Source organism: Ceratina calcarata, unplaced genomic scaffold (genome assembly GCF_001652005.2).
Source record: "Ceratina calcarata isolate Rehan_Ccalc_2016 unplaced genomic scaffold, ASM165200v1 scaffold48.2, whole genome shotgun sequence".
Lineage (NCBI taxonomy): Eukaryota > Metazoa > Arthropoda > Insecta > Hymenoptera > Apidae > Ceratina > Ceratina calcarata.
Genome location: NW_017172225.1, coordinates 1,228,306 through 1,242,491, shown reverse-complemented (window position 1 = coordinate 1,242,491; position 14,186 = coordinate 1,228,306). Strand labels below are relative to the sequence as shown.

The following is a 14,186-nucleotide window of genomic DNA, read 5'->3' as shown; positions in this document are numbered from 1 at the left end:
GTTTATAAACTGGAGCAGAAAAAAATCTGTTCGCCTCGCCTCGATGCATACTTGCTTTTCGAGTTATTTATAGACGCATCGCGTCATTTTGCGAGTACGATAGTGACCCAATTCCTACGAACCGTGAATCCCCTATCTGTCAAGTCAGAACTCCATTTACTTTGCTCCCGGCTCCACGACTGCGCCGATCGTAAAATCGTAAACTCGTCCGCGATTTTCGATGGTTTACTGCCGCGGCAACGATGCGTCACGCATCCGTAACATATAACGAAAAACGGCACACCGAGGAGATCTGGCGTGCACGCAAGAAAGACGGAAGATAGAACACGAGGGGCTGGTGGTAGTTAGGGGTTCCTACGAAGGAACGTTCCTACGAGGATGGGAAGAATGAATGACGCATTCGAGTAGCGCTACCAGCTAGCTAGCAGCAGGATACCGCGGCCGATCGCGGTCACGGCTCACGATTTCTGCTCACGACTATGTTTCCTACGCGTATTGCGCGCTCTTGTCTAGTTTCATGATTTTCGCTTAAAAAACTTCATTCAAATTCAATAAATAAATCGAACGCACTTCAACGTGCGAGTAGTACGTGTCGACTGTACAAATTGAAATACATCATCACTTATCTTCTTTGCAGCAACTTATAAAAATCGATCACTTAATTCTTAACGCAATACGAGTTGTTGAGCGGACGATCATGAGCAAATAGAAGTCGATGGCTTCTAAGTTCTGTCAACACTTTCTTAGGAATCTCGTTGAGAGCGAACGTTCGTATCGTTAGCCGCGTGGGTGCGACCCATGGGTGTTTCGCGGATCGATAACGCGCGGGGAGTATCGAGAGGGAGAGAGAACGCGACGAGCGTCTGGATCGGGCAGCTAAGTACTTAGTAGGAACGTGACCGTTCGCCGTGCCGAAGCGTCTCCGATCGCGTGGTTCCCGCTCGTCACCGGCACCTGGGCCGCGCGCGACCAGAGATCTCCGTCGACGCGCGAACCGATCAAACGTGTAAGACCAGCTACGGCCGGGGAAAAACGGGGTCAACCGACCCTGGTGGTCGCGTGGCACGGGTGACTCGGAAAGGAAACGAAAGAAACGAAAGTAAGGTAAATGCGGCAAATTGTGGACGCGCTTGCGCTACGCGATTCACTGTACAACCACGCGTTGCGACTGGAGCCAAACGGAAGACGCAGTGTGACTCTTCGTCGACGTGACGTGGTAGGGAGTAACTAAATGCAAGAATACGCGTTACCATCGTGCCAAGGGAACCGATAACATCGAAGCGAGCGAAGCGCGGGGGCGGCGAAGGCGGCCCATGTGAACGAACACGCGCCGGCTTCGACAGAAAACAACGGCATGAGAAGTGATTAAACTCTGATTACATCTAGCCTGCTGTGGGATGATCGTGACTCGCCGCTTACTTAATTCGTGAGTCGGTCGTAGAGGCCAGCGGCGATAAGATCCGCTCGAGTACCTCAGAAACGAGCTCGCGTCAGCGAAAGGCCAGCACGAGCTGAGTCGGAGTAATCGTCAGATGAATTAAAAAGTCTGGGAAGATTCGAACAGTATGACGAATACCTGAAATTGGACATGACGCGATGCACGAGTCACGGACGATGGTAACCGCGTTTCGAGCGAGAAAGAAAAAACGGAACGGACGATAAATATTTCATGCTTTATCTCACAGCCAATTATTATTCGCGAAGGCGCAGTTTACACGTGCTGGTCGAAGGTTGCTCGCAAAGGCTAATCGGCAAGCTATTTAGCGCGATGATCTAACCGAGAGGAGATTCCGTGTGCGTGTATACTCGACAAGATCCGTGCCCGTTCATTGACCGACATTGATCACTGGTCGTCGCGTCCGGAGACGGCGATGAAATCGAACGTGTTCGCCAGACTCGGTGGTAACCGATCGCGGCCACCCTCGCGATCGTCGTCGCGCCGCTGTCAATGACGCGTGGCCGTCGCGTCGAGACTTGGGCATCTCGGGGATACAGCAGAGCTTCCGGTACCGCGAGGAGAGACTGTTGCCGCGTGATGAACCAGGGGAAGCGAGACCGTTGAGAGAAAATCGTGAGCACCAGTGCCGTAGTCCTGGGGGCCCAGGGTCTACGCGCGGTCTAATAATAAACCGTGTGGCGAACACCGTTTCGGTAGTGGGGCGCTGGTCGCTAGCGGGTGAAAATAGAAAAGAATGTTTTTGGAATCCAATTGGACTTGGTTGGACGAACGATGGGGCAATATGGCCGACTTGGCCGAGCGGGTGGACGATCTGATATGCAGTTTCGACTCGGCTGGTGACACGACCATGGATACGTTATCGATGCTGATATTCGGCTGGATGTTGTTCGGCTTGGTGGTTCTGTGCGTCGGCAAATACGTATACAATCGTTTCGTTCTGAACGAGCTCACCCCTGGGACAATAACTACCGCCAAGGACGGCCATATCGTTCACGGTGATAGCGTCGGTGTCGGTGCTGGTGGTGGTGGTACCGGTAGTGGTGGAGGTGGTAGCGGTAGTGGCGGCAAGTTAGCCTCGACTGGGAAGCAAAAAATCGCATCGGCATCGCCTTCGGGGGCAGGTGGTGGCGGTGCCGGTTCCGGTTCGCTTGCGGCTGTCAATCACCCGTCCGGCGGTACCACCGCCGGACCAGCTTCCGGTACCTCTCCGTCGTCCTACGTGCCACCTACGCCCCCCGTGCGCAAACGGCTCACCGCGAGAAAAACCTCTGGAAGCTTGATCAGCCCCGCGCGGAGCACCAAGAGCTTGCATCTGCCTACCGCGACCGGCGCCGATCCGGAAGCCGTCCGCTGGGTGAACGAGGTCATCGTTTGGCTTTACTCGGATCCGGCGATTCTCGATGAATTGCTGGCCGTCTGGGTCGCGTCTCTCAATCAATTCACGGCTAACTCCGTGAACGAGGTGAGAACTCAATTTCTTAAGTCACGTGTAATTATGGGGATGACACGCACCATCGAGAGTTGAACAATTTACGATTTAAGACCGAAAGTGGCACGCACGAAACACTTTTCGCCGAATGAGCGATCCGCGAGAGAAGGATTAACACAAGTTTGTTCGCAGCACGGAGTCGGAGTTGAGTTCGTCAGGGTTCTACCCGAAACGCATCCACCGAATTTGTCGAACATCTTTTGCGAGTGCGACTCTAAAGACGACGTGGTACGTATCTCGAATACGATCCACGAGAGACGAGATTTACTAGGTTTGTTGTGTTCCAGACGATCACGTGCGATTGTGAAGCCACGCCGGCGTTACAGCTGAAGGCTTCCCGCCGGAAATCCGATAAACTGGAAGTGAGCCACTATCGAGTAAACGTGAACCGGTTCCGCGCGCGATTAAACGTCATTTGCATCACCGAGAAGCTCCTCCTGGACCTGAAATGCGACGGCTGGCCGGATGTACGTACAATTCCGAATCCTTTCAAAAATCTACTCGTCATAATGACAGACAATTATTTGGAATCAATCGTTAAGAGTCAATGGTACAAAGTTCCTTGAACCGTTCCTATCTATGTTGACGCTTTCGATTTCGTTAGGTCAAAGTATCGTTGGCCCAAGTTGGTACAATAAAGAAAGATCTGGACGAGAGCCAGTTGCAGGAAGTCGTAACGGAAATCGTAATAGGCGCGTTAAGGGGGACGAACGTTCATCTGAATTTATTTCAATATCCCAACTGTCCGCGATTATGGAGGGAACCGATCTCCACTCAACCCAGCTTCTCGATACCCACGCACTACGACAATATGGTAAATAAAATTTCAACCCCTTTGTGAAGAATGATAGGATCAGTGTTCCGTAGCTTCGCCGGGTTAATCGTGTCAAACCGAATTGTAGACGACATCGAGCGGCTCGTTGCAAGCCTCGCGGCAATGGCTTCAAAGGCAAACACCGACGCCCACGCAGTACGTCCCCGGTGACAGACGATTGCTCGTCAAAGTCGTCAAAGCAACAGAATTAGGAGGCGAGCAAGGCGCCATGGAACCGTACTGTGTCGTCGAGCTGGACGAGCCATCTCAAAAGAATCAAACATCGACCAAAAAGGACACTCGAAATCCGCTTTGGGACGAGGCGTTCTTATTGTAAGTGAAATGAAACGTGGCATTTTCTTTTTATCGAATGTAATGTTCGTCAAAAACGTGTTTTTAACTTTCAGCGATGTAAATCGGAACACATCGGAGGTACTGTTAGAAATTTATGATCGAGTGAACAAGTCCCAACGATTCTTAGGCTTAGGAATTGTGGGGATCGATGAACTTCTAGCGAATCCTAGTCAAAGGCAAATTATACCTCTTCAAAATCGGCCGTACGAAGAAGAAGACATCACCGGAACCTTAACGGTCGAGGTAAGCAGAATGAGACGAAGCATACTTAATCCCCAGCGTTAAACAAAAAGTCAGTTGGTAAAAATTGAAGTTTTATCTGATGCATTAAGGGGTCAAAAGATTATTATTGTCCTTTTCGCTTGTGAATTCTATCTCCTTCTCTCTTTCCTCTCTCTTCTCTATCTCTTTTCTCAGTTTCTGTTCATCGAGGGCGCGGAGGTGCCTCAGATCGGGAGCAAACCTTACAAGGTGAAGGAGACGTTAAAACCGGTGTCACCGACTCCCCGTACCTACACCCCGACAAACCTGATCAGCGACAATAGTCTAAATTACAACAATGGTAACAGCACACTTATCTTGTACGACTCTACCGTTGATCAATCCGATGGGGGTAATTACCAATAATTACTTATTCTGAAACGGTGTTGCGTTCACCCAGTGTGAGAAAACGTAGAACGTATGCCACACCATCATAGAATTAGTACGTACTCCTGTTCACTAAATCGTACCACCCCCTTCAGATTTTAGCCGCGTGTGATCTACGGTCTTCTTTCTTAACACGAACACTTATCTCTACCGAACGCTTGATACTGGATCAGCACGATTGGCTCGTTAAGGAAATGGTCCCAATTGAAATGCTCGCGTAGTCTGTCAGAAGCATCGATAATTAAATAGTTCATTTCGAATATGCACTTTCGTACACTTGTACGTCGATATTTTACTAATACACATTTGCGGTTCTGGGCTTCGCTTGCTCGAGAGACGAGGCACCTCATATACACACTTTGCCGTCACTATACATCATCGCTCTCGAGATCAGGAGAGATCGGATCCCGTTACACCGGCACAAAAGATCGAGCAGAAAAAAATATACGTCTTTAATTTTGCAATAAATAATAGTGAATGAGCGAAGCTTTGCGTACTCGAAGCGGGAAAGTCTCCTGTTTAAAATACCGTTTGATTCATCTCGATCTGATTTCCTATTCCGGAGATATCGTCGTGTGAAGACAATGACAATTTTTTTCTGCGCCACTATTCTCGTCCTTCTCGCACCGGACCTACCCTAATCTCCCCGAATAGGTCTAGACTCCCCGCTGAGACTCAAAACTAGGTCTCTGTGCCAAACGCTGCGCCTAAACTTTGGAAGTCTGTGTCTCCGGAACGGATTGAGATATCGGGATGAATCAAAAGCGATTTTTTTCATCGTGACTTCCTCTACGAAATATGAGAGCTGTCAATCAAACATTCAATATCCTTGCATCGATAAATGTATCTTCTCCTCAGAATCCAGTAATACTGAAACTAACAATCGGTAATCTCTTTCTTCGCGTATCTATCATCGTGTACGATCGTTCGATCTGATCTGAAAGGGAGTGATTCCCGATCTCAACTTCCCACCATCAGGATTGGTCAATCGGTTAAAGATCATGTGCGTGAAATAAGAATGTCTAATTAGCATTAGCGTTAATCTCATGATATTTGAAGTTTACGAAAGAAACGCGTAAGGGTCGGAGTTCAGTATTTCAATTGGGGCCATTATCATTGGTACGCGTCCACTGTCCAGTGTTCTATAGAGATTAGTGAACATGACACATCCTGTTTTCACGCTAGAATATTACGTAGTTCAGTTCGTGTGTCAAGTCTGTGAGAACTTTCCCTTTCGAACGCGTGCCTGCACTTCTCGGTACCGGGTTCTACTTTCCCAACACGTAGGTCGCATGGAGTATGTTAAACGCGTAGAGCTCTCTGACTCCTGTCATTATTCTTCCATTTAACGCGAGCCTTGACCCTTTCTTTTGCAAGCGACACAGATTTCCATATAAATGTAAAAGTAACAACGGAGTTACGGGAGTGGACAGAAAAGAAAGGGTTGACGTTTCTGTAGTATGAAATCAGTCCGAGTTATTTCGGCTACCAGACTCTGGCAAATCGAGCAGCGCTACATTATTACATAATCGCGAACGCATTGCCAAGCGAAAAATCTTCTGCTAACCGGAATGACGGATGCTTGACGGGCATAGAAAGTTGTAAATCTGTTGGTCCGGTCTAGCTGAATATTCGAAACGGTGATTCACAGATTACTTAACGAACGGGAACGTGGTGGACTCACCCTACAGGACTGGTCAAAGCAACGGGAACAAAGGGACTCTGATCGTTCACAGTCAACAAAGGGTACGCATAAACGAATCGCGAGTTTCAATGCGACTTTATTACCGGAGAACCCGTGCAATTTTTCTCGTTTACTAACTCCAGGTCGACTATTATCCACGTTTTTTTTGTTGTGCATTTTCTTTTGCAGCAGCCGGAGCGGCAGGTGGTCAAGGTAAGCCGTCGTGTCGCCTCCCCCTCGTCATCGACCCGATCCTTGGTGTTACGTGGCTGCAATCCTAATTTCACCGCTCGTATCGCACGCGTTAATGGATCTGCACTAATAGACGATCTTAATTGTTTCAAGCGATAAAAATTGTCGTCACGATCCCTTCGAGACCCGTTCGTTTCACGACGTGCCCCCTCGGCTTTTTTTTCTTAGAACACTAATTAATTGTGAGTGGCGTGTGGTTTACTAATTCTGCAGGTCGCCATCACGGAGAGCGGGAACTGGCAGGAGATCTCGCCGGAGGTAATTACCTACTTTGCACTAATGTCTCTTAACAAATCGTTCTCCAAGTCACTGATTCTCAGCGATGAGACCTTTCCAAAAAGTCTGTGACATTAACTATCTGTGTATAAACGTTCCTTCGTTCGTTTCAGCATGGGGCGAAAGACACTAGCGCGACATCGGGACCAGAAAGCACGCCAAATTCGTCCAATTCCGAAGGTACCACCCTCTCGCATGATTTCTCTTTCACGATTGATAATACATATATCATATGTATTATTAACATACAGGGTGAATCACGAATATATAACCACGTGAGTATAGCAATTTTTTTGTCAACTCTCTTTTTTCATGATTTCTCATGATCACCTTCAATTTTTTGAGAATACACTTAAATTAACGTAAAAGTTACGACACTTACCGAATTCGTCTTGAAATACTGTAACAGATAAGCGTAAAAAAATTATAGGTGTATTTGCAAAAAATTGTAGGTGATCTTGAAAAATCATAAAAGGAACGAGTTGACACAAATTTTGCTATAATCACGTAAAAGCTATTTGATGAAAACATTTTCGATCGTACTGCTAATAACTAATAACTGCTGACGATTCATGATTCACCCTGTATAATACGTACACTAGAAGATTGCTTATGACACGACGTAACTATGTCCGTACGTATGTTTTAGAGCGAGGGAGGACGCGGAGAAAACGACGAGACTTTTTCGGGACGATAAAGAAACGACTGAGCAGATCGAAGACGAGGAGCAGGTCGGTGGGTCCGGAGGGTGACGCGAATCACGAGGATCCACACTCGAGATCCATATCTGCGGACAGGGCGCGCGACCCCGGCTCGGGTACGTTTATTCACGGATGCATCCGTAAATTATTAGCCGCGTTACCGTTTGTCGAGACCCAGAGTCTCGGAAAATAGAGTTTAGTACTTGTTAAGTAGCGTTGGCGTGTAAAATTGGTGTTGTTTGTTTTGCTCACGAATCTCCGTGCGACACGCGATGCTGGTGAGTACTAGCGATGACGCAATGTGCAACGACAATAGAACCATCAGAGCTTCTTCATAAATTAAAAACTAAGCCTAAACGTATGCCAGAATCATAAACGCCAACCGGGTCCCTAATGCCAATAATGCTGACTAACACTTTAACCAAGTGCAAACGACCGTTTCGCTTGAATTTTATAGCTCGTTTATCGATACCAGGAAGGGAAGAACATTCGAGGCGGTCGAGTTTGAGCGAGGCGTCCGGTATTAGCGGAGCGTCGACCAGAACTTACGTTAACGAGGCCTCCACCTTGATTCTCGAGACGTTCGAGAACGGTATCAGAAAGTAAAGAACCGACACACTTTTCGTCACACTAAATCGTAATTGAGATTCAGACTTAACGCGACGACCTTTGCCGTTTTCAGGCATTACCTAGTGCCGCTGTCGTTAGCGCAGAAGAGCAAGTGGAGGAAGAAAGGGACGAAGCTTCATATATTCAACGACCATACGTTCATTGCGAAACACATACCAGGGTAAGTTTCTCTTAATAATAATTAAATCGCGGATTTTACATAAAATCTATTTTTTGTAACTGACGAAATTGTTTCGCAAGGTTCAAAGATCTCGGTCTTTTTCAGAGGTACCGTGTGCGAGGTATGCAAGCGAACGTTAGCCCGGAGATTGGGCAAGCAGGGGTACGAGTGCAGAGACTGCCAGATGAAGTGTCATAAGCACTGTCACGTCAAAGTCGACACCACGTGTCCCTCGTCTACCATCCAGAGCATCGAACTGTAAGTGTGCAAACTACTATACATACAGGGTGTCCCAGAGAAAGTGTTAGAGCCGAAGAGAGGTGATTCTGTAAGTGTTTCTCAACGACAATTTCTTTTGCCAAAATGCAAACACCTCCAGAATCACCCCTTTTCGACTCTAACACTTTTTCTGGAACACCCTGTATAATCTGTTGAAACTCAATCTGGGATCCGAAGGATAATTGTCCGCGAAACGATGAGCTAATTCTGTTTTTTTTAATTCGATTCGCGTAAGGTCTCTACTGCCAGTACTCAGTGAATAGGATGGGTAAGTTCCCGACGAAGAACTCATTGAATGTTAAAGGCCTCGCTCTGTCGTAACACGTAGACACGCATGAGAAACGAATGATAATTACTATTTCAGTAACCAGTTTTCTATCAGTTTCAGTGTTTGTAAATACTAATGTCTGTAGAATTCGCTAATGAGTGATCGAGCTGCCAGTCTGAGATATAATTATTATTATTTGATGACACGTTGTAAATGGATTCGAGATTACATAAGATTTCGTTTTGATTACTTGAAATATTTTAGGACGTGTATCAGAGCTCCACCGCCTCAACGAAGATCGACCAGCCGTCTCTGCTAGCCAAGTTCTGGACTCAATCAAACGAGCCATGGATCGTCCTTAACGAACGATCAATTCTCTCAATCAATTGACGTTCAAACCGCTTCGTACGTAGTCGCACAAATGCAATAACAGAGTAACTCGATTGACCTTTTCAACAAAGAATTAACGATTCTTTCCGGGAACGATCAGTCTCGTTGCTCGCAAACTATACGCCATATACTATCGAGCACGAAGCGCTTTTGAACGCGACAGCGCACCGTTCTGCTATCCGTGCATATGCCGTTAAATTATTTTCAACAAAACGAACACGAACGAGAATATGAACACGAACGAAACGAAACGTAGCAAACGAAACGGAGGAGAAGACAAGGAGCAAATCTTGTCGACTATTATATATTTATGCTGTACTATTTATTCTGATTTATCTCGATTCCCTGTGGAACGTCTAATGAAAGTTTTTACGCTGAAAGCAACTTCAGATTTTCTAGATATCGTAGATCTCCTTCTTTCGTTCGTTTCTCTTGCTCGTTCTCTTAGGAACACACGAGAAATTTTTCATTTAGGAATAAGTAGGCCGCGGATTTTCCACAAAAATTTTGAGCACCAGGAGAATACGAGCGTCAGCGAACACAGGGAAATTCCTATCTGAAATCGATTTTTTTAAATGTTTTATTCTGTATGAAAATCCGCGGCTCTGGGGATAATTTAAAGCTACACACCGGTGAGAAACGAAATACGTGAATGATAGTGCCTCTAGAATACGAAAGTTCGTCGTGATCTTTGAAACAGTTTTATCTTTATCCCGTGGAAAAAATATATTATATTATATGTATATAACACTCTCTTTTGACAATATTTTCGATCGCTCAGCGACGAGTTCGATGAAATCAAAAAATCAAACGCTTCGACACGCACACTTGTGCCTATTTATCGTGCGTAATGAAAATGGGCATCGATACACAATGCCGGCTGATAAATACTATTATTAATTCTGATTATTATATAATTGACGATGATCATGGCGATCATCGCTAATATTGATATTATTATTATTATTGTTGTTGTTGACGGTTCATTGTTACGGTAGCCGAGGCTACCGCTGATAGAATATGAAACAACGATGGAGACACGATTGTAACGATGATGATAATGATAATAATACTGTGTTACGTTGAAAGAAATAAAATGGTTACATTATGATTTTACACAGTTACAATTTCATTTACCCACCTACCTTCCCTTTTGTCGATCAAGACTTTCGTGACGGATCGATTAAATAATAATCTTACCGTTAAAGTATAATCTTCTCCACTTAATGCACAAATTTTTCTATAAATTCGCAAGATTCGCGGTCGCATTATTATTAACTGTCGTGATGGAATTTAAAAAATCCTACACCGTACTTGAAAGATCTCGAGGGATGAAATTCCTCATTTCAAGCAAAGTTGGCGACAAGCGTTCGACAAACAAACGAGATCAAAGCCTGGGATCCGCAGAGGTAAGTGAAAAGTCGAGTCGGGGGGATGGTCGCCTAAATTCGGGTCGGGAGCGAAACAACGCCGACCCGATTCGAGGTCGTAGCCCCAATTTTGATCAGGGTGACGGAGAATGGGATCGTAGCCATGACGACGTGACGTAATATCCGACGTCATTGGCAAAGGTGCAACGACCCGGTCGTTCGTACGCTCTCGTCGGGTGAATGGGGTGGTGCAGCCGGATTTTCGATTGTCCTTGTTACGATTGATTAGCAGCATTTATGTCCGATATGCTTTGTTTCTTTGACGCATGGATTAAGGATATACTTAAACAATACTGGCATGTTGAATATGTTATTATAGATTCCTATTACTATTAAAAAGCTAAAATTATAGTGATTGCACATTTTTCATAGGTAATAGTATCACCTACAACTTATATTCGAAGTATTTGTCGAAATTCCGCAAAAAAAAATTTTCGATTTTTCTGACATTTTTCCATGAGGTACCCCTTCAGATTTCGCGAAATTTTCGTTTTTTGCCCATAACTCCCAAACGGATGGACCTACGGGGGAAATTTATAGGACCATTTTGTAGAGGACGACGAGATCTACAATTTCTGTATAAAAAGTTTTCGCTAGCGTCAATAGTTAATGAGTTATTTGCAAAAAACTGTTTTTTCGTTTTTCGGTAATAACTCGGAAACTATTGACGCTAGCAAAAAATTTTTATACGGAAATTATAGATCTCGTCATCCTCTACAAGAAAGGTCATATCCAATTTTTGCGTATATCCAACGGTTTGGGAGTTATTGGCCAAAAACGAAATTTTTTTCCAAGAGTTCGCCGTTTCGACGCTGGGATGGTCGAATTTTGTTAACATCAATAAAATGCCAAATAATCATACTTAACTGATTAAATATCGAAATTAGAAGAGGAATACACTATTTTTAACTATAGGAAATGCGTTTTTCTATGGTATATAAACTTTTGGTATTGACTATATAGCCAATACATCCTTAAAGTGCCGCAACGAGGGTGACGAGCCGCTACTTGAAACAATTTTAACAAACCTATTTCCAAGCGGAAATCGTCAGAGACTCTACGAATACACTTTATCAGATCAAGGATGTATAAACTGAAATAGAGAATACGACGTCTTAAAATTGTACGATGGATCGTTGCTTCAAGCAATATCAAAATCGATACGTGCGACCGTGCAATTGATAAACGGTTCTGCCAGGCTGCATGCACATGGCATGTAGTACGCAGGATGCGGCGACGACTGCGTACGAAACGCGACGCATGCCGTGCGGCAAACTGCAGACAAGTTGCGAAGTAGGGTTTATTCAATCGCAGGCTCTCGGAATTAGGACACGCTGCCGACGGCCTTCTCAATGACGTCGATGACGTCACTAGATTGAAAGGAAAACTGGGGCAAACGGATCAGGAAAAAGAGACGAGCCCGGCGATCGTCGCCCCATGGCTAGAATAGCTTCCTACGGTCTCACCTTTATTGTAACCCTGCCATTCAACGTCTATGAATAGTTCGTGGATTTCTGTACAACATGAAACATTTTAGGGCGTATAACGACCAATCGAGGCCGGATTTGGCCGTACGTCCAAAGAAGTGAATTTCTCATCGTTATTCGAGCGCACAGCACAGCGTAGTAGAATGTGCCAACGGTAGAGAGAAGAAGGAACGTAGATAAGGCTCGAGGGGCTCAAATGGAGCGTGAGCACTTCTATAAATGCACCGCGAATCTACGGTTTATACTTGACGGTTCTGGACACAACGGGAAGAAGCCGAGATAAAAAGTGAACAGAAGAAACTTTGCGAGAGCCAATAAGCCGACGATAGGACAGTGATTCCTTTATAATCTGTCGTAACCCCGGCACTCGTCTCCGCGAGACGAGCGATAAGCGAGGGAAACAAGAATTGAATAGGAACCTCGTGAGAACCGATAATCCGCGCATTGAAAGCGCTGGAACATGTCACCCGTGGCAGTTCCGGCGTAGGTATCGGTTCCGGTGGTCGCGGTTCTTGAATGAACTATGGCATTTCGTAGGGACAACACTATCGCCGATCTGGGTCAAAGAAAAGGGTCATGAATGGCGTCGTCGACGTGACGTCACGGGGTGCAAACCCCTCCAAGTGGGTCATTCGTTGATTCTATCATGGCCGTAGCTATAAACGAACCAGGGACGTCCTTCCACGTTTCCACGTCTTTTCCGCGTATTCCGGTGCACGAAACCTGGACACATCGCACACGGAACGACCTCGGGTCCTTTATACAATATAATTTTTAAACGCATTATTCGTTTAATACCATAATACCATTTGACACTTCCGATCTCTAGTTGCCGCTGCGAAACCGTTTCAGCGTATCCAGCTGGCCGCAATGCTGTCCGAAGCTACGACTTGATAAAAATGTGGATGAAAATGTACGACTATCGTTTCGGGTGCAAAAAAGTTGAGACAGTCTATGGTTTGAATGAAAAACGTTTATTTGAAACGTAAACTACGATTAATATCGACATAGGTAATACTTAATGATATAAAACATTCAGTCCTGAGAATCAACGTTTTACTTTTGTATTCTCTTTCATTCTCGCGTCGTCCGCTCACGTTTTGCCGCGAGAACCATTGCGCATACGCGAATATACGAATTCGTTAAGATACTCAGTAGGCTCCATTTTTACTTGTGTTACTTTTTCGTTTGATCATCGTGTGCCAATTATCTCGAGACGTACCATGCAACCACACGGTTGATATTTACAAGGCACTGGAAGATCGCGTATACATTTCTGTTGGAATGAGAACTTTCGACGACAATTTTTAATCGATGGAAGAAATTTTTCTCTTTAACGCTCGAATCGATTCGCTGTGGCCGCTCGTCTCAGATTTCGTACCCGCGCGGAACTCGGGCGAGGTCGAAGTTCTTCCGTTTCTCTTTCGACACACGCCACGGTGCAACACACACGGTACTTGTAACAGGATCAAAGAACAGAGACTCGAGCGGTCGCGTCGAACGAGAGGAACGCGTTACCATAATTCATGGATCGTGATATGTTTTAAAAGTATTCTTAACAACCGGTAATTACAATCTATCTCAGAATGTGCACGACCGAATGTACGTCCCTGTTCAGAAGTTTTAAAACACATTGCAATACGTCTAATCATGTGTGACGTTCTAAGAACATGAATAAACAATATAAAGTGATGCTTTCTTTTCAGATTTCTTATATTTCAGAAATTAATGAAAGCCTGGTTTATAAAATGATTCACAAGTTTAAACAACGTTTTCATTAAAATTATTCCATGAAATACATTTAAAATTAATTCTGTATTAGTCAGAATTTATAGGTAAATAATTTGCTATATTGTATTATTCCT

General features: G+C 45.1%; 1 protein-coding gene across 7 annotated transcripts; it reads left to right on the top strand.

The window, feature by feature from the left end:
• The first annotated feature begins 884 nt into the window (after nt 1–884).
• LOC108627862 (uncharacterized) lies at nt 885–10,520 on the top strand. 7 transcript variants are annotated; one of them, XM_018029411.2, is made up of 17 exons: nt 885–2,921; nt 3,081–3,176; nt 3,236–3,415; nt 3,553–3,762; nt 3,851–4,095; nt 4,170–4,359; nt 4,534–4,729; nt 6,416–6,510; nt 6,638–6,661; nt 6,914–6,958; nt 7,090–7,156; nt 7,626–7,793; nt 8,135–8,279; nt 8,360–8,467; nt 8,573–8,725; nt 8,982–9,014; nt 9,279–10,520. In XM_018029411.2, exons 1-16 carry the CDS (start codon nt 2,193–2,195, stop codon nt 9,007–9,009), a joined length of 2,679 nt encoding a protein of 892 aa, XP_017884900.1. In that variant the 5' UTR covers nt 885–2,192; the 3' UTR covers nt 9,010–9,014; nt 9,279–10,520. The 7 variants fall into 7 exon arrangements, with proteins under 7 accessions (XP_017884900.1, XP_026671755.1, XP_017884899.1 ...); XM_026815954.1 differs by lacking the exon at nt 8,982–9,014 and having other exon boundaries at nt 4,534–4,678; XM_018029410.2 differs by lacking the exon at nt 8,982–9,014 and having other exon boundaries at nt 8,153–8,279.
• The last annotated feature ends 3,666 nt before the right edge of the window (nt 10,521–14,186 follow it).